We start from the raw sequence: 24,259 nt of genomic DNA, 5'->3' as shown, positions 1-24,259 counted from the left end.
TCAGCTGTGGCAGCCTGTTTGTGTCCTTGAGCAAGGCACTTAACCATACATTGCTCTAATGTCTGTGCAAGGAGTGGCGCCCCACACAGACTTCCAATTTTCACGTAAGGCATGAAAATGCCCGACACAGGCCTCTCATGGTCTGAGTCGACGTTCCCTCTCTCCCCCCCTAAGTGGCACGTAAATGAAAAATCTAAACAACTACAGGATGCTGGAATTTTAAAATTAAAGAAAAAAATCAGAAAATGTTAGAAATGCTCAGGTCAGGCTGCATCTGTGGGAAGAGATAAAGAGTCAAATAAAGGGGTGGGACGGTAGCGTGGTGGTTAGCACGATGCTTTACGGTGCAAGTGATAGGGGTTCAATTCCCACTGCTGCCTGTAAGGAGTTTGTACGTTCTCCCTGTGACCACGTGGGTTTCCTCCGGGTGCTCCGGTTTCCTCCCACAGTCCAAAGTTGTACCAGTTGGTGGGTTAACTGGTCATTATAAATTGTCCTATGATTAGACTAGGATTAAATCAGGGGATTGTTGCGTGGCAGGGCTCAAAGTGCCTGGAGGGCCTATTCTGGGCTGTACCTCAATAAATAAATAAATTTCAGGTCAGAGACCCTTCATCAGAACTGGAAAGAAACAATAATGAAATAACAAATGGGGGGAAAAAGACAAGCTAAAACCAATACATGTCAAAGTTGCTGGTGAACGCAGCAGGTCAGGTCACCAGCAACTTTGATGTGTGTTGCTTGAATTTCCAGCATCTGCAGAATTCCTCTTGTTTGCGAGCTAAAACCAATAGTTTTGTTTCTTCTCTCCCTGGGATGGGACAACACATTCAGCCCAACCTGCCAGGCACGCGTTACTACTCTGCATTACGCAACTCCTACATTCCTTACTCAGTGTTCTCACTCTCAGACTGCTCCCACTCACACAGATGTGCGGATTGCTCTCGCACAGAGATGCGCCAGATAAATTAATAATTTTATATCTGACATTAAAAGACTTCTGAGAGCCAAATGCTTAATGGGATATGCAGGAACGGTGGGCGGTTGAAGTCAGGATATAAATCAGCCAAGGCCCTGCTGGATACAGGCCGAGCTCATTGGGTTGAAAAGCCCTCCTCTTTCTGTAATCGTGCTACTTTACACTTCATTATATCAACTACACTTCACTGGGAGTTTGAGGAGATTTGGGAAGTCACCAAAGACTCTAGCAAATTTTTACAGCTGTCCTGTAGAGAAACATTCTAACTAGTTGCAGCACTGTCTGCTATGGAGGGGCCATTGCACAGCATCGGAAAAAGCTACTGGAAATTGCGAACTCATCCAGCTTCATCACGGGCACTAGCCTCCCCGGCAACGTGAACATCTCCAAAGGGCAATGCCTCAAATAAGTGGCATCCATCGTTAAGGATGCCCTCTTCACATTGCTACCATCAGGGAGGAGGTACAGGAGCAGGAAGACAGACACTCAAACGTTTTAGGAACAGCTTCTGCCTCTCCGTCATAAGATTTCTGAATGGACAATAAGCCAACTCACAAACACTATTTTTTGCTCTATTTATTTAATTTAATATTTATTTACATATTTCTTATAGTTTTATATAAGAAACTATATAGTAATATATATTTCTTATATTTTTAATAGTTTTTATGTATTTCACTGTACTGCTGCCACAAAACAACAAATTTCAGGACATATGTCAGTGATATTAAATCTAATTCTGATTGTTTAAGCAGTGACAGATGTTCACATATGGGATTAAAGCTGTTTGACGATGTCTTTTAATAAAATCGCCCTGGATGCTTACATGGTGGTGCTGGTGGGGAGAGGTGCGTTGCCAAAAGCTCAGTTTATGGAAAAGACACAAAGGAGGAAACTAGTTGATCCAAATACCACAAGGAGAGGAGAAGAGGACTTTACTGACATCAGAAAACACTCCTACAGATATGGAGACTGGACAATATAACAACCTATTGTGAACCAGAGGACACAGCCTCAGAATAGACGTCCCATTAGAACGGAGGTGAGGAGGAATTTCCTTACACAGAGGTGGTGAATCTGTGGAACTCATTACCATGTGTGGGCATGTGGCCAAGTGGTTAAGGCATTGGACTAGCTACCTGAAGGTCCTGAGTTCAAGCCCCAGCCGAGGGAACTTGTTGTGTCCTTGAGCAAGGCACTTAATCACACAGTGCTCTGCGACAACACTGGTGACAAGCTGTATGGGTCCTAATGCCCTTCCCTTGGACAACATTGGTGTCGTGGAGAGGGGAGACTTGCCAGTCTTCCATACAATCTTGCCCAGGCCTGCACCCTGGAGAGTGAAGACTTTCCAGGTGCAGATCCATGGTTCCGCAAGACTAATGGATGCCTTTACATTGCCATGTGCAGCTGTGGAGGCCAAGTCATTGGGTATATCTAAAGCATAGGTCTTTTGTCCTGCGATGAAAAGTATTCAAAACAGTGAATCTTTTGTAAGTTTTCTTCGGAGTTTGTTGAGAGCTAGAGACAGTGAGCAATTATAAGACAATAAGTCACTAGGAGGAGAATTAGGCCATTCGGGCCATCGAGTCTATTCCGCCATTCCATCATTATCCCTCTCAACCCCATCCTCCTGCCTTCTCCCCATCACCTTTACCAATCAAGAACCTACCACCCTCCACTTTAAATAGACCTTTTAAAGAACCTCACATTGTAAATAACGTGCACCAACTCTATTCAACACCAGAGCCAATTTCTACCCTGACCCCATTTCCCGTCTCAGCCCCACCACATTCTTTGACCAACACAAACCGTAGAAGTTTTCTGTCAAATATCACACACCTCACGAAGGACACAGAACCGTACAGCACAGGAACAGGCCCCTGAGCCCACCTTGCCTAGGCCTACCTTGACGCCAATCTAACCAATTCTATCTGCCCTGCCTGAGATCCTTAATCCTTTCACCACTGTTTACTTGTGTGTTTGTCTAAAAGCCTCTTAAAACTGGGCTGTTGGTCCCCTCTCTCGCTGTGACAGCAGCGATCTCTCTCCTCCTCGCTAATGAGAGAGACACAGCCTGTCTGAGATGTCAAAGTATGGGGACGGACAGTAGTCTCTGATGGAATCTGGATCACGTCTCGGGGGCTTTGCTAATTTCTTGCATAGTGGGTGGTAGTGGGGGGGTGTTGATGCTTTTGCTGGAGCACGCGTGGGGGGGCTGATGCTTTTGCTGGAGCACGTGGGGGGGGGTTGATACTTTTGCTGGAGCACGTGGGGGGGGTTGATGCTTTTGCTGGAGCACGTGGGGGGGGTTGATGCTTTTGCTGGAGCACGTGGGGGGGGCTGATGCTTTTGCTGGAGCACGTGGGGGGGGTTGATGCTTTTGCTGGAGCACGTGAGGGGGCTGATGCTTTTGCTGGAGCACGTGGGGGGGCTGATGCTTTTGCTGGAGCACGTGGGGGGGCTGATGCTTTTGCTGGAGCACGTGGGGGGGGCTGATGCTTTTGCTGGAGCACGTGGGGGGGCTTGATGCTTTTGCTGGAGCACGTGGGGGGGCTGATGCTTTTGCTGGAGCACGTGGGGGGGTTGATGTTTTTGCTGGAGCACGTGGGGGGGGGTTGATGCTTTTGCTGGAGCACGTGGGGGGGGCTGATTTTGCTGGAGCACGTGGGGGGGCTGATTTTGCTGGAGTACGTGGGGGGGCTGATTTTGCTGGAGCACGTGGGGGGGCTGATTTTGCTGGAGCACGTGGGGGGGGGTTGATGCTTTTGCTGGAGCACGTGGGGAGGGCTGATTTTGCTGGAGCACGTGGGGGGGGCTGATTTTGCTGGAGCACATGGGGGGGCTGATTTTGCTGGAGCACGTGGGGGGGGCTGATTTTGCTGGAGCACGTGGGGGGCTGATGCTTTTGCTGGAGCACGTGGGGGGGTTGATGTTTTTGCTGGAGCACGTGGGGGGGGTTGATGCTTTTGCTGGAGCATGTGGGGGGGGCTGATTTTGCTGGAGCACGTGGGGGGGGCTGATTTTGCTGGAGCACGTGGGGGGGGCTGATGCTTTTGCTGGAGCACGTGGGGGGGGGGTTGATGCTTTTGCTGGAGCACGTGGGGGGGGCTGATTTTGCTGGAGCACGTGGGGGGGGCTGATTTTGCTGGAGCACGTGAGGGGGCTGATTTTGCTGGAGCTAGTACATGGGAGGCAGCAGGAATGGGCTTTGGGTTCTAACGTTTAGTGTCACTCATTCTCTGGGTTTTGTTTTCTCTCCGCTTGGTGGATGTCAGGTATACTGTATACATCCTCTGGTCTTAAATTGAACCACATGGAGGATCCCACTCTGCTGTGTGTGTGAAGCAGTCTTCCCCGATCACCTCTGTAAATTTAAAACAATCCTTCCTCTTTCTGGCAGCACTACCCTTTCCATCAGACTCAAATCACCTCAACCCTACATTAATCTCTAAATCAGGAGAATACACATTTGGAAATGCTGCAAAACATCTTTATCTGACCCAGTTACCGCTGACATCATTCTATGGAGGACTCATGCCAAGGACAACACCACAAGGCCCGACACCCAGACGAGGCTGCAGAACTCCAGGTGGGTTTAACCAGCTTTGGTCAGATGCAAATAACCACTTTGCTTTCACCTGAAAGGGTTAACATATGAGGAGTGTTTGATGGCTCTGGGCCTGTACCCGCTGGAGTTTAGAAGAATGGGAGAATTGGGGGGGCAGAGGAGTTCTCATTGAATCCTATCATACTTTGAAAGGCCTAGACAGAATCCCCAGCTATCGGTAAATAGCCCCACTCCCTTGTGGGCAACCTCAGGAGAGACGAAGGCCACGGGAGTAAACCCAGAGGGAAAATCCGGAGTGGAGTCCCTAAAGCAGCTGGATGTCACCGAACATCCTTCCGGCAGCTCCTGCAGGCAAACTGGTGCAAAACGTATTGCTTTGCTTTCTTTTGAGCTACACCGGTGAGGCCGAGAAGGGAATCTTGACCACTGGGCATCCCAGGATCTCCAGACCTTCCGCCCAGGCTTGTGTTCTGGAGGGGTCACCCCAGTGCCACCATCCATTGTCCTTCAAGACAGACAGATGTCATCATCATCAGATAGAATGGATGTGGAATGGATGTTTCCTACAGTGGGGAAATGAATCTAGCACCAGGAGGCAAAGCGTCAGAATAGAAAGAACATCCCTTTAGAACAGAGATAAATAGTAATTTCTTTAGCCAGAGGGTGGTGAATCTGTGGAATTCATTGGCATAGATGGCTCTGGAGACTGAGTCAGTGGGTACATTTAAAGTGGAGGTTGATAGCTTTTTGATTAATAAGGACATCAAAGGGTACAGAGAGAAGACAAGAGAATGGGGCTGAGAGGGATAATAAATCAGCCACGATGGAATGGGGGAACAAGCTCAACAGACCGATCAGAAGTGGAGCGAATGATCAGTTTCAAGTTCCTGGGTGTCAAGATCTCTGAGGATCTAACCTGGTCCCAAAATATCGATGCAGTTATAAAGAAGGCAATGACTATACTTCATTAGGAGTTTTAAGAAATTTGGCATGTCAACAAGTACAGTCAAAAATTTCTCTGAACGTACTCTGGAGAGCATTCTGACAGGCTGCATCACTGTCTGGTATGGAGGGGCTGCTGCACAGGACTGAAAGAAGCTGCAGAAGGTTGTAATTCTAGTCAGCTCTATCTTGGGTACTAGCCTACAAAGTATCCAGGACATCTTCAGGGAGCGGTGTCTCAGAAAGGCAGCATCCATTATTAAGGACCCCCAGCACCCAGGGCATGCCCTTTTCTCACTGTTACCATCAGGTAGGAGGTACAGAAGCCTGAAGGCGCACACTCAGCGATTCAGGAACAGCTTCTTCCCCTCTGCCATCCGATTCCTAAATGGACATTGAACCCATGAACACTACCTCACTTTTTTAAAAATGTATTATTTCTGGTTTTTGTATGATTTTTAATCTATCCAATATGTGTATACTGTAATTGATTTACTTATTTATTGTTATTATATTATTATTTTTTCTTCTTCTTCTTCTAGATTATGTATTGCATCAAACTGCTGCTGCTAAATTAACAAATTTCACATCACATGCCGGTGATAATAAGCAACACACATAAAAGTTGCTGGTGAACACAGCAGGCCAGGCAGCATCTCAAGGAAGAGGAACAGTCGATGTTTCGGGCTGAGACCCAACTTTTATGTGTGTTGCTTGAAATTCCAGCACCTGCAGATTTCCTCGTGTTTCTGGTGATAATAAACCTGATTCTGATTGGCCTAATTCTGCTCCTATGTCTTACAGTGTAAATGTTGCAGATTCCACCCCCCTTCCCCACCCCACGTAAAATCTCATTCAACATTTTCCAGGACCTCATGCTTTCCGCAGTTCATGAACACAAAAGACTCTACTGGTGCTGGAAATTTTGAGCAATGCACACACAAAATACTGGACCAGCCCGAGGTCTGGTAGTCCTCCCTTCCTCAAATAAAAGTCAGGCAGTTCACTGGTGCAGGGCCAATCAATAGGTTAGGTTATCAATAGCAGGTCAGGCGGTATCTATGGAGAGGAATAAACGGTCGACATTTTGGGCCGGGACCCTTCATCAGTACTGGAAAGGAAGGGGCCAGAAGCCAGAATAAGGTGGTGGGAGGAGGGGAAGGAGTACAAAGCTGGAAGGTGATAGATGAGGCCAGCTGAGCTGCTTTAGTAAAAACTTTCAGCAATTTTTGTATTTGGGCGTAACCACCTTTCTTGCTATTTAGTCCTGACAAAGGGTCTCTGCCCGAAATGTCCATAGATGCTGACTGACCTGCTGAGTTCCTCCAGCATTTTGTGCTTCTTGCTATTTAGAACCTTTTTTAATCTGCCCAGATATGACCTTATCATCCTTAGACACAGTTCCTGAGGCACAGGAGATACAATCCTCACCAGTGCTACACCCAACCGATTGATCAACCCAGCACCAGTGAATTTTATTTGAGGAGGAAGGGAGGATTATCACATGTCGGGCTGGTCTCGTTAGTCCCTCCTGCTCACTTTTTCCACGACAACAATCAACTTTACAAGCCCCTCTCTCTGCCACCAAGTTGTACTGGGTGCCTAAGAAACCAAGCCACTTTTAAATATTGATTAATAAAGAGTAGGCAACACGGGTCTGAAATGGAAAAAAAAAGCTGCAGATGTTGGAGGTCTGAAACACAAATAGAAAAAGCAGGAAAAGTCTCTGCCAGTCAGGTTGTATCTGCGGAAAGAGAAAGCCAATGTTTCAGTCTCTGAGACCCTTCTGACAGTCTCTCTCCACAGATGCTGAGCTTTTCTAGCATTTTCTGTTTCTGAGGAAACTCAGGTAGACCACTAATCACCGGAAAAACATTTACCATCAGTCATAAGGCATGAAATAGGAAAAACAAAGAGGAAGAATTCTTTCACCAGAAAGCTGCAGTCGAGGTTACGCTACGGGAGGGGTTGGAGGCAGAGTGGGAAAATTACTGCACAAGCAGCCAAGGTTCTGGATCACTACTCCGTGGTCACGAATTCAAATCCCACCCTTTCAGCTGAGGAGTTTAAATTCTTAACTAAATAAATATGGATTTCTTTTCTAGAAATTTAATCAGTTGGGTAGCAGGGTGGAGATATACCAAAGGAGGTGTAAGGTGTTCATTCTCTCCGTTAGCCTGCAGGTCACCTTTGGGCAAGCTGTAGCACCTGCTGAGTACCCCCTCACCCTGATCAGGGTCACGTGAAACCATGGGAGCAGGTGGCGGATGGTCGTATGAGCAGTTGGTACATATCACAAGTCCTGGTTATGTGATCACTGACGCCAGGCAGACAATCTCTGAAGAGTATTGATAATGGCTGAAGTCACCTGTTTTGTAAAGACACTGCCCAGAAAACAGTATTGGCAAACCACTTCTGTAGAAAAAATTGCCAAGAACAATCATGGTCATGGAAAGACCATGATCGCCTACATCATATGACACGGCACATAATGATGATGTCATACAACATGGCACATATGATGACATCATATGACACGGCACATATGATGACATCATACGACACGGCACATAATGAAAGAAAATGAATCTCAGTAACATTAACCATCAAACAGATTATTGGATTATTGTAAAGAATCAATAGATTTATCAATCCCCTTCATCAAGCAAAGCTACACATTACACAGCTTATGCACATTATGTATGACTTTAGACCAATGTTCCCTCTAATTTGTAATGACCAGTGTGCGCAAATTCTTGAGCTGTTCAATTTTTTGCACAGTGACAACATGTGCACCCTGTATAATTTCTTCAATAAAAACAGTATAAATAAGGCAGTTCTAAAATCTGCAAATCATCGCAAACTCAGTGTTGTCAACACTGTCCGCATCAGAAACCGGAAAAGTAAATGTGATTGTGTACAATTGTGAAATATACTTGACATGCCAACAAGGTAGAGGGTGACAGCTTTTTGTGTGCAGTTTAAATTTCTTTGTGCCCTAATAGCAAAAGATGTGTGTCCTCACACACCTTAAGGGGGACATTGACCCAGAGCCAGTAATTTGGTTGATTTCTCACTACCAGCTTTTGCACATTGGTTGCTTGTCAGTCCTTGCTCTATAGTGAATGCCTGCTAGAAAATTAATCTCAGGGTAGTGTATGGTACTTTGATAATAAATTTACTTTGAACTTCGAACTTGCATTCTTGAAGGAGCAGTTAAGGCAGAGATCCCCACATTCCACAACCGAACCGACAAACAGAAGCTTGAAGTATTGTTTAGGATCCCTACCACCCACCCCACAATCTCTTGTGTCACAAGAACATCAGGACTAGGACTGCTAGACTGGGTAACAGCTTCCTTGCATCAAATGCTCCAATTTTGCATTCCCATGCTGAGTCCCGAACACCAAAATGACCCTAAATAGCTGGCTACAGTTTCGCAATTACAAGTTCACACAAAACCCCCCAAATTGCAGCCAATTGCAGAGAGATGTGGGTAGTAACAGGAGTAGCTACTCCTGTCCCAGTGATTATTCCCCATGCTAGTTTGACCTGAAAACATGATAAGAGGAAAATCTTTAATTGTGCCATGGACTGGACATTACAGTGAAATTATCAAAGGCTTTTCTCAATTCAGCATTCTGCAGAGTATGAAACTGTATTGCATTACAATTATTTATTAAATAGAGGTCTTGCCACAAGGAAAGTGAGATGTTTACTATTTACATGTGTAGTGCGCGACATGCATTTTGAATTATATATTATTAACTCAGTTGTAGTAGTATTTTGTTTAGCGTACTGTTGTGGGATATGTTTTCTGGCCACACTGCGGTCCAGGGGAGTGTTGTTTCATTTGGTAATATGTACTGTATGTTCAGCCAGAGGACAGTAAGCTTGAACTTGACTCTTAACTACAAACATGAGAAAGTCTGCAGATGCTGAAAATTCACAGCAACACACACAAAATGCTGGAGAAACTCAGCAGGTCAGGCAGCATCTCTGCAAAAGAGTAGGCAACCAACGTTTCGGGCCGAGACCCTACATCAGGACGGGAAAAGAGTAAACAGTTGATGATTCGGGTTGAGACCCTTGATCAGGATTCTGGAAAAGATCCTGATAAGGCTCTCGGCCTGAAGTGTCGATTGTTTACTCGTTTACATGGATACTCGCTGGCCTGCTGAGTTCCTCCAGTATTTTGTGTGCATGTGTTGCTTTGGATTTCCAGCATATCTCCCTTTGCACACTGGTTGCTAGTCTTCAGTTGTGTGCAGTTGTTTATTGGTTCTATTGTATTTCTTTGCTCTACAGTGAATGCCTGCAAGACGATGAATCTCAGGGTAGTATATGGGTAGATAAATATACTTCGATAATTAATTTACTTTGAAATTTTATGCTCCATCGTTCAAGGAGAAATTAAGGTTGGACAATTAAGACAGGCATCAGCAGGGATTCCCACATCCCAGAACCAAATAAACCACCAGGAGCATACAGGAGAGGCCGATGAACCAGCTGTCAAACAGGAAACAGCCTGGTGGGCTGTACCCAGGAACAAGGGGCCAAACAGCCCACCAGTGACTTGGATCTCTAACGAAAGGAGCAGCACCCCTGCTCAGTACCGGCTACTGCACTTACAGCCACTGAATGTGATTCTTAGATTTCTTGGTGATGAGTTTGATGCCCTCCAGCACGTTAGTGATGTCGTAGATCCTGCGCTTCTGTACTTCGAGGACCTGCGCTGCCCAGTTCAGGTCCAGTACGCCGTCGGGAGACTGCCCCAGCAACTGGATGAAGCGCTTGGTGATCAGGCTGAGGGAGGTGTCGTACCGCGTCTTCTCCACTGGTGACTTCAGGCCTGACAGCGAGAGGACATGCATAGGATTAATAAAACAGACATCCAGCTCCATAGCAACCTCCTCCTCACTTCACCAAACCCATTAGCCATTCCTCCATCTCTCACTCACTGCTGTTAAAGAACATTAGAGCACAGTACGGGCCTTCGGCCCTTGGTGTTGTGCTGATCTGTTATCTTCATGACTACTCTCAACAATCCGCAATTACATGGAGCTTTTTATGATCCCTGGATGTCTCAACGAACTTTACAGCTAATCGAATACTTTTAAAGGGTAGTCATTGCCATAACATAGAAGTATCCTAGTTTAAGATGACACTGCTGAGGGCAAGTGACAGCTTACTGGTGGTTCCCAAAGCAAGAAATAAAACTAAATACTTTAATAATAACACCTTTCCTGTAAAAAAAATTGTGGTAATAAATCACCACAAACAATGAAGAGGCGAGCGAAGGCGAGACTGAGGGTCAAGGCGTGCAGGTTGAATGCAAAGTCGGAGCGAGGTGGAGGCATGTCTGAAGAGAAGTGTTCAGAGCGAGGCCAAGACATAGTCAAGATGGAGTCGGGGTACATGAGGTGGAGAAAAGGACAAGTTTCAGAGCCAATCTTGATTAATCTAAACTCTAGGCCTATTTGCAAAGACCATAAGGGCATAGGAGCAGAATTAGGCCATTTGGCCCATCAAGTCTGATCCGCCATTTAAACATGGCTGATCCTTTTGCACCTCAACCCCACTCTCCGGCCTTCCCCCCCATAACCTTTGATGCCGTGTTCAATAAAGAACCTATAAATCTCTGCCTTAAATACACTCAGCGACCTGGCCTCCACAGCTGCCTGTGGTAATAAATTCCACAAATTCACCACCCTCTGGCTAAAGAAATTTCTCAGCATCTCTGGACACCCCTCTATCCTGAGGCTGTGCCCACTTGTCCTACACTCCCCCACCATGGGAAACATCTTTTCCATATCTACTCTGTCTAGGCCTTTCAACATTCGAAAGTTTCAATGAGAAACTTTGCTTCCTTTGTCAGCCACTGTTGTACTATTTTGCCATTTGAGTATTTGTTTTTGGAATACACTTTTCCTGCACCTTCCTTATTTTTCCCCCAGAGACTCACGCCATTGCGGCTCCGTTGTCAACCCTGCCAGCAGTTCCTTCCAATTTATTTTGGCCAATTCCCCTCTCATACCACTGTAATTTCCTTTACTCCACTGAAATACTGCTACGTCAGATATGTCAGAAAGTTTGAGTACAGGCTGGAGTGTGGTGGCAGGGGTCCAGAGCTTATTGATACAACAGGGACCAGGTCTTAGAGCAAGCAATGACCCAACGTTAGGACAATTTAAGCACTGGGCTGGATGGATTGAAAAGGTAGGGTGTCAGGACCGGAGGTGAGGGCCAGGCCAATTTTGTTGCTGCTCTGTGACATTTACTTCGCTCTCCTTGGCGCTGAGGCCTGCTCTGAGCTTCAAGTCTATGGACTCACTTTCACTCTAAATGTGCTGAATGTGGCAGCTTGCTTTAATTGTTTGCGTGACCTGTTTTCTTTTCCTCTCTCACTGGACATTGGGCGTTTTTTTGGTCCTTTTTTATTAAAAAAAGGGTTATTTTGGGTTTCTTGTTTGGTGTCTGCCTGTAAGGAGACCAATGTCAGGGTTGTATAATGTACATGTGACCGTCTCACCAGAACCCATATCCCAGCTTAGCCTGTCAGCCAATTCTGCTAACAGCCAGAAGACTCAGCGGCCGCAATATACGTCCAGGGTCGATATGATTTGGGGTTCAACCAAACAGGAATGTTAGAAATTCCAATTAAAGAAACCTCGATTTGAGCAAATGCTGTGTAAATACTGCACATACACAATTATCAGTCGGCAAGAAATAACACATTGTATGCAGCATTATAAAGGTAGTATATTTACTAATTTCAGCTTTATCAAACAGTTAATAGGGAAAAATATAAAAGGGCCCAATACAACTAAGCCAGTCTAAATGTGCGCATAAACAGAGGAGATGTCAGGGGCAAGTTGTTTGTTTGTTTTTACGCAGAGAGTGGTGAGTGCGTGGAATGGGCTGCTGGCGGCACCAGCGGAGATGGATATGATAGGGTCTTGGATAGGTACATGGAGCTTAGAAATATAGAGGGCTATGGGTAACCTAGGTAATTTCTAAAGTAGATACATGTTCGGCACAGCACTGTGGGCCAAAGGGCCTGTATTGTGCTGTAGGTTTTCTATGTTTCTATGAACGTTGGAGCTCATTTCTGTAGCTGCTTTACTCACAGTAATATATCCTCATCACCATTCACAGGTAGAACTTCCCTTCATGGACTTTGCATCGCAAAGCGCTCCTTGTATTAAGGTCTTCCCTTCGGATTGGATCCTCCAGGTGTCTTTCCCGATCCTCTCACGGTCTTCCCTGATCCTGTCCTCTCTGCATCTCCCGCCAATAGACCATAAACCCGACTACTGTCTGTCAGAAATTTCACTCCGTCCAGCTCTCTCTAGAATCCTCTCTCCATCCTGCCATCCTGATTGGCAGACACATTTCCAAGTTGGTCAACATGGTTCCCTATCTTTAGCTGAAACCAAAACACGCTTACCAGCAGGACACACTGCTTTTACAGAAAACTGCTAAACTAAAATACCTCACAGAATAGCAGTAGAAACCTTAACCAGGGCATTACACTCTCGCCCCACCAAAAATAGTCACGTTCTCATGACTTCGGAACTTATTAACCCATATTAGTAACACGGTATTCAAATGAAGTTCATTATTTCAGGACCCCTCCTCCCGGTCCATTTATAAGTGGAAGTGATATATCTCACTATTGGGATGGATGCAACACTCTGTTTCCCCAGTGCATCATATGCCAGCCTAACTAGGGGAGGTTTCCTGACTCAGCAACCTCCTTATCTCATCGCCAGCTTCTTCAGCCTCAGACACTTCTTGTGACCGTTCCTGTTCACTTGGGGATGCCTTCCAGTCTATCACTCATACCACCCGGCAATTCAGGTCCCCCAGCCGCCTGACTGAACTCAGCTTCGTCCCTAATTATATTGTTTCACCACCCCTCCCCCACTATTTATTATCACATCTGCCTGTCCACTGGTAGCCCCCTCCTCGTTACATCCAAGTCATGGCTGAGAGATTCAGAAATGTCAATCAATTCTGGGGGAGTTTCCATACTCCCATTTCCTTCTCCTCTGTGTCCATGCAGTACACAGTGGCTGGTCCCTCTTCAGGTCTTTCCGCTGAAACCAGACTGGCAGCAGGTTGCCGTTTCGTTCTCCTTCTGTGCTGAGGTCTCCTACTAGGTGTAGTTTCCGTGTCAGACTCTTGATTAACATGTACTTCCTGCCCTAGGGATAGAAGCCGATTCCAGTGGAGAATTTTGACAGGGACATTCCCATCCTCCGGCTTCATCCGGGGAAACTGGTGAATTTGGCATCTCGCTCTCTACTACGCAAGGTGTAGACACCAACTTATGTTTCCCTAGTAGCCCCAAATTTCTTATTAAAACTCTGTCTCCAGGCATCAGTTGAGAAAACCTAATCTGTTGATATATCTCCTTGTTTCCTTGGTTTTTCTTGGTAGCAGAAACCGCTGCTAGCTCACAAGCTTTTTGCAGTTCTTTCCTCATGTCAGACACATACGTGAGATACGTCTTCTGCTGCAAGTCTTCACCGTCGGCTCCAAAACAGAGATCCACAGGTAATCTTGATTTACACCCGCACATCAAATAGTATGGCGAGTATCTGGTAGCTTCATTCGGTGTACAGCTGTAGCAGTGTACCAAATGGCCAAAATGCTGACTCCACTTGTTCTTTTAGTTGGCATCCAGGGTTCCAAGCATGTCTAGCAATGTCCAGTTGAACCTTTCAGGTTGAGGATCACCTTGAGGGTGATATGGCGAGGTCCTTGGCTTCTCGACTCCAAGCATGCTCAGTAACTCATATATGAACCGGCTCTCAAAATCCCTTCCTTGATCACTGTGTATCCTTCTTAGGGGACCATAATGAACAAAATACTTCTCCCATATCACTTCGCAACCAGAGAAAATCCATACACACTAAATCAGGTGGGTCCGCACTCTGTAAATGAGATAATGGAACAAATCCCATACACAGCATCTTCCTCCAAATGCATCGTATGCACGGTTTACAGTACTCTTCAACCTCAGGCTTTATTCAGGGCCTGATCTTGGATCAATCCGTGGGACTTGTCAAACCCCAAATGACCCGAGTCTTCATGAATTGACTTTAGTACAATCCTCTGGTACTTCTCAGGCAAAACCAACTGGGAATGCCGAGGTCTATCTGGAGGAGACGTGACCCTGTATAAAACTTAGTTGCTCAACTCCGGTTTGTCCCATTCCCTCATCAGCAGGGGTATGGTAGGGTGTTTTGTCTTCTCAGCTTGGGCCATATCCCCTTTGACAACAGATCACTAAATGGCACCTACACAGGAGTCATTTTACTGGGCTGCAGGACTCAAGGTAGGCAACTGCTTCGTATTCAGGTGATCCAAAGCTCTATCAGGCCATAGCCTTGCCTCTGATTTCCCCACCGTGGAAAACTGGAACATTGCTTTAACACCAGAGGCAGGGACGTCCTCTCACTCTCTATCTATTTCCGGCACCTTCTGCAAACGTCAGGTCAGCACATCTGTATCTATGTTCCGACTCTCCAGCCGAAATAATAAGCAGACACCACCAACCAGTGACGAGTGGTGGCACCTAACTTTGCCAAGGTCAGTGGATTGTTGTCAGTCGTCACCTTGAACTTGGCAACATACAGTCACTTAGCATCCACCACAGCCCATTTCAATGCCAGAAATTCCAATTTGTGCACAGGGTAGTTTCAGTCGGAGGAGAACAGGTTCCAGCTGATAAAACAAAGAAAATAGGTGCAGTAGGCCATTCGGCGCTTCGAGCCTGCACCACCATTCAGTATGATCATGGCTGATCATCCAACTCAGAACCCTGTACCTGCCTTCTCTCCATACCCCTGATCCCTTTAGCCACAAGGGTCATATCTAACTCTCTCCTAAATATAGCCAATGAACTGGCCTCAACTGTTTCCTGTGGCACAGAATTCCACAGATTCACCACTCTCTGTATGAAGAAGTTTTTCCTCATCTTGGTCCTAAAAGGCTTCCCCTTTATCCTTGTGACCCCTCGTTCTGGACTTCCCCAACATCGGGAACAATCTTCTTACATCTAGTCTGTCCAATCCCTTTAGAATTTTATACGTTTCAATAAGATCCCCCCTCAATCTTCTAAATTCCAACGAGTATAAGCCTAGTCAATACAGTCTTCCATCAATATGAAAGTCCTGCCATCCCAGGAATCAATCTGGTCAACCTTCTTTGTACTCCCTCCATGGCAAGAATGATGAAGAGAACAGGTTTCAATCCTTTACCTTGGTCCTGATATAGAACACTGCCTGAGGCCCTCATGCTTGGCATCAGTATGCAGTACATACGACAACTGGGGCTTTAATCAGCAATTCTTTTAGTTGAAAGACCATCTCATATTTTGCATCCCTTTCCCCAAAAGGCTCAGATAAATTTAACCTCCTTCTCCTTTCATTCTCCTCCCTTCCCTCTATAGCTTGGGGGGGGGGGGGGTAACCACATAGAAGCAGATGCAAAGAGTGGCTTACTCTGGAGTAGTCCTTCACAAGTCTCAGGTAGTACCCACAAAATCCAAGGAATGAACGTAGGGCACTCACATTCTCGGGCCTTGGCCATGTGGTCACCTCCTCTATCTTGGACAGATCCAGAGCTACTCCATCCTGTGAGACCACGTGTCCACCGTAGTTAACTGACGTCTTACAGAACTGGCATTTGTCCAGTGACGGTTTTAACCCTTCAACTTCACCTTCAGTAGCCTCGTTTCATGCTCCTCCAGTGTTGACCATTCAGGTACACCAGTACCTCAAGCAGGTTCATGTCCCCAACAGTCTTCTCCATGACATGCTGGAAAGTAGCCGGTGCTCCTGATATGCCCTGGGACATTCTTTCAAATTGAAAGAATCCAAGTGGACATACAAATGTCATCTTTTCTTTACCAGCTTCACTGATAATACCTACTCTTTAGGTCCAACACACAAAACGTTTTTGCTCCACTCAGGCAGGCCAGAGCATCCTCCATCTGTGGAACAGCATACTGGTTGGGGATTGTACATCGGTTCAGTGTCTGATAATCAACATACTTGTATCTTCTCATTCTTCCTTCTCACCACCACTATGGGTGATGCATGGGGACTCCTCGACTCAGGGACAACCCCAGCTTCCTTCAGTTTCAGCAGATGCCGCTGAACATCTCCCACCTCCGCCTGCGCTAACTGTCAAGATCTTTCTCTGCCACTCAGATAGTGTGGCAAGTACTCTTGGAGCAACCCACATCAAACTCGTCAGTAGAAAAGACATCTTTGAACTTCAACATTGTCTCCGTTAGTCTCCTTTTCCATTCCTCAGGTACTGCAGAGTCGCCAACATTGAATGACTTACTGTTAACTTTCCCGATCCAGGAAACTGTCTCTCTCCTGGTTTTCTCACCAGAAAACTAGACATTACAGTCACTGGGAAAAGATGTGTCGTCTGCATCCTACGTCTGAGGTGACCCCTCTCTCAGAGATGTTCCTGATAATCACTTTCATCCTGTTTACGAGTACAGCCGAAGGTTTCTGCAGTTCATGTCTCTCTAGCACTGCAGCGTGACTCTTCGTTGTGATCCTCCAGAGCATCCACCTCGGCATCGGGCATTCCAGGGAATTTGCGGTTTCCCATCACTCTAACTACTCCTCAGGACATAACACAATGGGTTTGGACTGGATGTAGCACACAGTTCCTCGTCTCTGCTCATCATCCTACTGAGGAGGAATTTGCACCTTCTCAGAAGCAGTTCTGAACACCGGGTGAATGGACAAGATTTTCAAAAAATTCTCTCCATTTCTCTCCTTGCACGGCCTTCTCACAATAGGAGTACTTGTTCCCACAATAATGGAAGTTTTACCTTTTTCAACCGGATCCAGATAGACCAACACTAATGTATCAAGGGTCTCAGCTACTCCAGCTTCAACGACAAGTAATCATCATAGGGGTAATCATTAGTACCAAGACCCCAAATTTCTAGGGAACTGAGTGGCGTCAATGGTAAATGCGTCAAATACTGGCTGGAGGTTTTTCACTGCATCCTGCAAAACCCCCACTTGTGTGGCATCGGGGATCACTTCAGCAACAGAGGCTGTGACTGAGGACTTTGCTCAGCTGATGGAGGCCTCTCGCTCCTCCATCTTGTTTTCCACCTCTTACTTCTCTGCTGGTACACTTTAGCATTTATCGACCGGTGATGCAATTGCCAAAACCAGTTCAGAATATCCATCAGCCGCTAAAGGACCCATTAAACCTTTTACATCAGACAAGTCCTTTCCCTCACACTGCAGAAACAACTCTTTGCCCCCACCTACCTTCACCCGCTTCTCTAAAAATATGGATTGCCCATGGCGCCACCTCTCCAGGGTCTCCTAACATATCGAGCAGTGCAACTTCATTTACGTCACTGCTAATCTGGACTAACATGACATCCTTACCAGCCGATTGGTCAAACCACGGTTCAGCAAGTGTAACTTTCCCCAATAGTTTTACAGAACTCAGCACTCTAAGTGGCAGTTCTTCGGGGCTTCGAATATCCACCCTGCTCAGACCACATTATTTGAATCGCAGCATCCATAATAAAGTGCCTTAATCACTTCCCCCGACGCTATTTTAACCACTGGCTTAAACACACAAACTGCTTAATCAATCCTAAAACGGCATTCACACAGCATCCCAAACCCCCAGAAATGTAACCCTCTCCCTAGAGCTCGTACGCCAGCATAGCTTGTCATTTAACTGTTAAGAGCCGTGTGACTCAGTGACAGCAAGTCACCTTTCTAAATACACATCTAGGGTCGGTATGATTTGGGGTTCAATCAAACAGGAACATTGGAAATTCTGATTAAAGCAACCACAACTTTAGCGAATGCTGTGTAAACGCTGCCCATACACAATTATCAGTCACCAAGAAATAATAGATTATACACTGTATAAAATTATAAAGAAAGTATATTTACCAATTTCAGCTTTATCAGTTAACAGGAAAAAGAAAATAAAAAAAAAGGGCTCATTACAGTTAAACCAGTTTAAGTGTGCACATAAATGTTGGAGCTCATTCTGTAGCAGTTGGGTGTTACTCATGGCACTGAATTCTCATTACCAATCACAAGCAGAACTTCTCTCCATGGACTTTGTGTAGCGAAGCACTCCCCGTATAAAGGTCTTCCCTTTGGATGCGTCCTCCACGTGTCTTCCCTGATCCTCTCCTCTCCGCAACTCCAGCCAAAAGAGCACAAACCCAATGACTCTCTGTCAGAAATGTCTCTGCCCAGCTCTCTCTCGAACTTTCTCTCCATCCCACCACCCTGATTGGCTGACACAACTTTCCTAAGTTGGACAACATGGCTCCTTATCTTTAGCTGAAACTAAAACACTCACCAGCAGGATACATAGCTTTCACAGAAAACAGCAAAATTAAAATACCTCACAACATAGCAGTAGAAATCTTAACCAGGGCATTACATACATAATACTTTGATAATAAATATAATTTTAACTTTATAACAGCCAAATTGTATACATCAAGCTCCAGTAGCACACAGAAATGCCAAAGGAACTCAGCAGATCAGGAGGAGAATAAATAGTCAACAATTCAAGCATGACCCTTCATCAGACAAGTCGCTTACAGATCACAACATACCTCTACCAGAAGTCTTGCCCTTCCCTTTCACCGCATCCACCTCCACAGCCAGATATTGATGATCGCTCTCCAGATCCAACTTCCTTTTCACCTGCGAGACACGAGAAGAAACCACGTGACAGTCCACTCACACATGGAATAAACTATGGAGAGAAACCAGCCATCTGTCTAGCCGGTTCCTGCTGACACATCCATCCTTGCCCCAAATGTCTCCCCTCATCCATATTTAAACCTGACTGTCTATGCCTTGCCCACACTACCTTCGAACCTGACTGAGCTATCACTTCAACCACTCTCTGTGGCACTTCAAGGTCAATGTTCTTTCCTCTAAGAGATTCCCTACTGGATGGGATGATGGGAAAAATACAGGTTGTTTAAAGTAGTGCACAGGGCTCATATGTCCAAAGATAAACTATCTCGTTATTACTCTTATATTAATCCAATATGTGACAGATGCCAGTCTGAGATAGCTTCTTTAACCCACATGTTTTGGTCATGTCCCTTGTTGGAGAAATATTGGAAAGATATTTTTGATATTATTTCAACGGTCCTAAACATAGACTTACAACCTCATCCAATTACTGCTATCTTTGGACTACCAATGATAGACTTAAATAATTTAACCTCTTCATCACGAAGGATGATTGCATTTCTTCCTTTAATAGCTAGAAGGTCCATTTTGTTGAATTGGAAAGAGATCAACCCTCCTAAGGTATTTCACTGGTTTTCACAAACTATGGTGTGTTTGAATTTGGAGAAAATTAGAAGTGCAGTTTATGACCCTTCCATTAAGTTTGAAAAAACTTGGAGGCCATTCATTCAGCATTTTCACTTGATGTAATTTGATCATTTCCAAACTTGCTTTATCTCTCTGTACTGTTGTTGGAGGGGAATGGAGTCGTCGACACTAACGTTTTCTTCTTTTCCATTTTTAAGTTGTTAGTTTTGCCCAAGCCTTTCAGTTTAGTTGATTAATTTTGTTTTTCTTTGGGGATGGGGTTTATTTTTTTTTGTTTTATTTTTTTTTCTTTTTCATGTTTTTTTTTCCAGTTTTTTTTTGCTTTGTATTATCCGTGGTGAGTTCTACATGTTTGGGAGCTTTGTTAATTTACACTACTTGGTTTTGCAATTACTTTTTTTAAGTGCAACAATATATCTCCTACTATTTGTATCATTGCTATGTTTTGTTTCTGTATTTTGAAGTTAATAAAAAGATTGAAAAAGAAAGGAAAAATACAGGTTGAGGGCTATTTCCAATTCTTCTTGGCTAAGTGGACATAGGTGGGACAGGTATGGAGGGCTATGGTCCAAATATGGCTTGATGGGACTAGACAGAATAACAGTTCGGCTTGGAGACGATCCCTCCAAGAGGACCACAACCTTCTCGTAGGGTTTGGAGGCTTGCGTGTCTCAATGACCCGGACAGCTCCGTTGGCTGGAGTCAAGGCTTTATGCTTCGTCTCTTGGTAGGGTCACCCATGCCAAACAGGTCAAACGGTAGAAGACATACAAGGAGTGTTCCACTGTCCTCCAGGTTCGAGGGTTCAGCTCAGGGCTAACAACCCTGACAGGTCAAACAAAATTGTTACAGAAACAGCAATGAAGAATCCTTCTACATCTGAGTGCGACGGTATTCCTGAGTCTCCATCCGGTACTTGCATGACTGACAGCACTGAAAATTGAGAGGAAAGCGTGAACACCAGCAGAGATGGAGGACCTTCCTTGCTGCTCTAAACACCAGTGGCGTAAGAAGCAGCAAGTGGAATAGACTGTCAAAAGGGGCTGTGTCTGTGTTGCAGTGCTCTAAACCTCTGTACGAGGGAAGGGTTAGATCCATCTTGGAGTAGGTTAAAAAGTTGGCACAACGTCGTGGGTTGACTTTTTCTATGCCCTATTGCCTGTACTGAGAAAACTTGCATCTCCAGGATCTGAATTACAGGGACAGATTGAGTAAGTATTTCTTTATTCCATGCAGCACAGGAGAATGAGTGGGGATTTGATAGAGGCATACAAAATTATAACGGGTATAGACAGGGTAAACGCAAACAAACTTTTTGCAGAAGTTGGGTGAGATTTGAACTACAGGTCATAGGTTAAGGGTGAAAGGTGAAGTACAAAGGTGAAAGAGTTCTGCGAGTGTGGAATAAGCTGCCAGTGGAAGTGAGGGATGTGGGTTCGATTGCAACATTTAAGGGAAGTTTGGACAAGTACATGGACGGGAGGGGTGTGGAGGACTGTGGTCCAGGACGATAGGATGAAGCAGAGTAACTGTGCAATGGACTAGACGGGTCAAAAGGGTCTGCTTCTGTGCTGTAGTGCCCTGTGACCCTGCCTCAACTGGAGAACACCCCTCTTCATTTTGATCAAAGAAGCCACTCCCTCTTCTGCTTTCAGATGAGGACAGTAAACGGGTTTCTGGCTCTGCTACACCACTTTAGAGAGTATTAAATCAGAGGGCAAAAACACGGTGGAATTAAATAGTCAAAGAGAGAAGCCCAGATGAGATCACCTAGCGCCTGCACTGCCGAATTAGCGGAAATTAGTTTGAAATATAACCCCTCACAACACCCAATACTGAAGAGCACTGGATTCCAACCTAGTATCAGTTCACACGGAAGGGAAAGGAGGAGGAGCTAGTGGCTAAACTTTTAATTTTAGTACAACGTATTGCGATGTGGATCAAGGAACAGAATTTGGACCAGGCCACTCCGTTTCTCTCTCCACAAGAAGCTGCCCAACCGGCTGTGCATTGGGATGAACTCCTTTGATTTTATTTAAGACTGTCCGCATGTGTTGGATTTTGCTTTGGAAGGAGTTCATGCAGATGTTTCCTTTATATGTCTTTTCATTCTGTCACTTTCGAGGTGCTGGACCTTGCCGGGGGCATGAGGGGCAGCTGGCCACTACTAACGTTACTACAATGCAGCCTCCGTTCATTCGCTTTCCCCAACCTGCATGCCTTTCTACCACAGCTGAACATTGTGTAAACCGTTTACAACACCTTGTGCAACATTTGAGAAATTGGGATAGGTACATGGATGGGAGGGGTATGGAGAGCTATGGTCTAAATCTAGGTGTAGGACACACTTGTCCTTATTAATTATTGCATTGAGTTCTATAGCCAGGAAGTTATGTTTGAGGATTATAAAACTCAGGTTGAGCCATATTTAGAGAAATGCCTTCAATTCTGGGCACTTCATTACCAGGAGGATGAGGAGGCTTTGGAGGAGTGGCAGAGGTTTATCAGGATGCTGCCTAGTTTGGAGGGCGTGTGCCAATGAGCAGTGGTTAGACAAACTGGGGTCAAACTGAGCAGAGACTTGGCACAAAGTTAACAACATGATGAGCATAGACAGACAGCCAATATCCTTTTCCCCAGGGCAGAAATGACTAGTGCTAGAGGACATGGTTTTAAGGTGGGTGAGGGGTAACATACAAAGAAAATGGGTGGGGCAAGTTCTATTTTCAGGGTGGTGAGGTCTGGAATGCACTAAGAGGCAGATACCATAGGAGCATTTAAGAGACTTTTAGTTAAAAGACTCATGACTACCAAGACAAGGAAGGTACATGGCCAATGTGCAGGGTGGAAGGATCAGGTTAATTGGTTCAATTACTACTGCACAACATTGTGGGCAGAAGGACCTGTCCTGTGCCACGTACACAAAATACTGGAGGAACTCAGCAAGTCAGGCAGCATTTATGGAGGGGAATAAACAACCGGCATTTTGACCCAAAATGGATAAGACCTTAAGATATAGGAGCAGAATTAGGCCATCTGGCCCATCACATCTGCTCCGCCATTGCATCGTGGCCGAACCAATTTACCTCTCAGCCCCAGTCTCCTACCGTCTCTCCGTATCCCTTCATGCCCTGACCAATCCAGAATCTATCAATCTCTGCTTTAAATATACAGTAAAGACTTGGCCTCCACAGCTGACTGTGGCAAAGAATTCCAGATTGATCAACCTCTGGCTAAAGAAATTCCTCCTCATCTCCGTTCTAAAGGGACACCCCTCTATTCTGAGGCCGTGTCCCCTGGTCTTGAACTCTCACATCACAGGAAGCATTCTCTCCACATCCATTCTATCAAGGCCTTTCACCATTCAATAGGTTTCAAAGTCACCCCTCATTCTTCTGAATTCTGATTAATACAGCCCTAAAGCCAACAAGCACTCTTCATGTGACAAGCCATTCAATGCTAGAATAATTTTCCATGAACCTCCTTTGAACCCTCTCCAGTTTCAGCACATCCTTTCTAAGATAAGCAGCCCAAAGCCGCTCACAACTCCAAGTGAGGCCTCACCAGTGCCTTATAAAACCTCAACATTACATCCTTGCTTTGATATTCTAGTCCTCTTGAAATGAATGCTAACATTGCATTTGCCTTCCTCACCACAGACTCAACCTGGAAATTGACCTTTAGGGAATCCTGCACATGAACGGCCAAGTCCCTTGCAATTCAGATATTTCTATTTTCACTCTGTTTAGAAAATAGTCAACCCTTTCATTTCTTCTACCAAAGTGCATGATCATACACTTCCCAACACTATTTCATCTGCCATTTCTTTGCCCATTCTCCTAATCTGTCTAAGTCCTCTGTAGCCTCCTTATTTCCTCAAAACTACCTGCCCCTCCACCTTTCTTCATATCATCTGCAAACTTTGTAACAAAGCCATCAATTCAATCATTACAATCATTGATATATAATATAAGAAGAATAGGTCCCAACACAGACCCCTGTGGAACACCACTAGTCACCGGCAGCCAGTCAGAAAAGGCTCCCTTTATTCCCACTATTGCCTCCTGCCCATCAGCCGCTGTTTCATCCATGCTGGTATCTTCCCTGTAATACCATGGGCTCATAGCTTGTTAAGCAGCCTCATGTGCAGCACCTTGTCAAAGGCCTTCTGAAAATCCAAGTTCACAACATCTACCGATTCACTTCGTCTATCCTGCTTGTTATTTCTTCAAAGAATTCTAACAGGTTTGTCAAGCAAGATTTCCCCTTGAATAAACCATGTTGAATCTTCTTCTTGCCCACAGAAACTCCTGCCCATTCCCCTAACGAACAAATCCCCTTTCACTACAGCATTCCTCTTCTTCCCCCTTCCCTTCT

The 24,259-nt window shown here is 45.4% G+C and overlaps 1 protein-coding gene and 1 long non-coding RNA gene across 2 annotated transcripts in view; one reads left to right on the top strand and one right to left on the bottom strand.

Moving 5' to 3' along the window:
- LOC140187817 (transcription factor E2F1-like) overlaps window positions 1–24,259 on the bottom strand; it is a 57,363-nt gene that overhangs the window by 21,268 nt on the left and 11,836 nt on the right. The window contains exons 2-3 of the mRNA XM_072243600.1: window positions 19,144–19,234; window positions 10,125–10,344 (exon numbers count right to left, since the gene is read on the bottom strand). Coding sequence (XP_072099701.1) covers window positions 10,125–10,344; window positions 19,144–19,234 — 311 coding nt within the window. The remainder of the gene's footprint in view (window positions 1–10,124; window positions 10,345–19,143; window positions 19,235–24,259) is intronic.
- Window positions 1,662–6,328, top strand: LOC140187823 (uncharacterized). Its single transcript, XR_011883159.1, has 3 exons — window positions 1,662–2,021; window positions 4,383–4,571; window positions 6,035–6,328. It is a non-coding gene; the product is annotated as an uncharacterized lncRNA (long non-coding RNA).

Source organism: Mobula birostris, chromosome 2 (assembly GCF_030028105.1).
Source record: "Mobula birostris isolate sMobBir1 chromosome 2, sMobBir1.hap1, whole genome shotgun sequence".
Classification (NCBI taxonomy): Eukaryota; Metazoa; Chordata; class Chondrichthyes; order Myliobatiformes; family Myliobatidae; genus Mobula; species Mobula birostris.
Note: the sequence above shows the minus strand (reverse complement) of the source record. Positions and strands in the feature narration are given on the sequence as shown.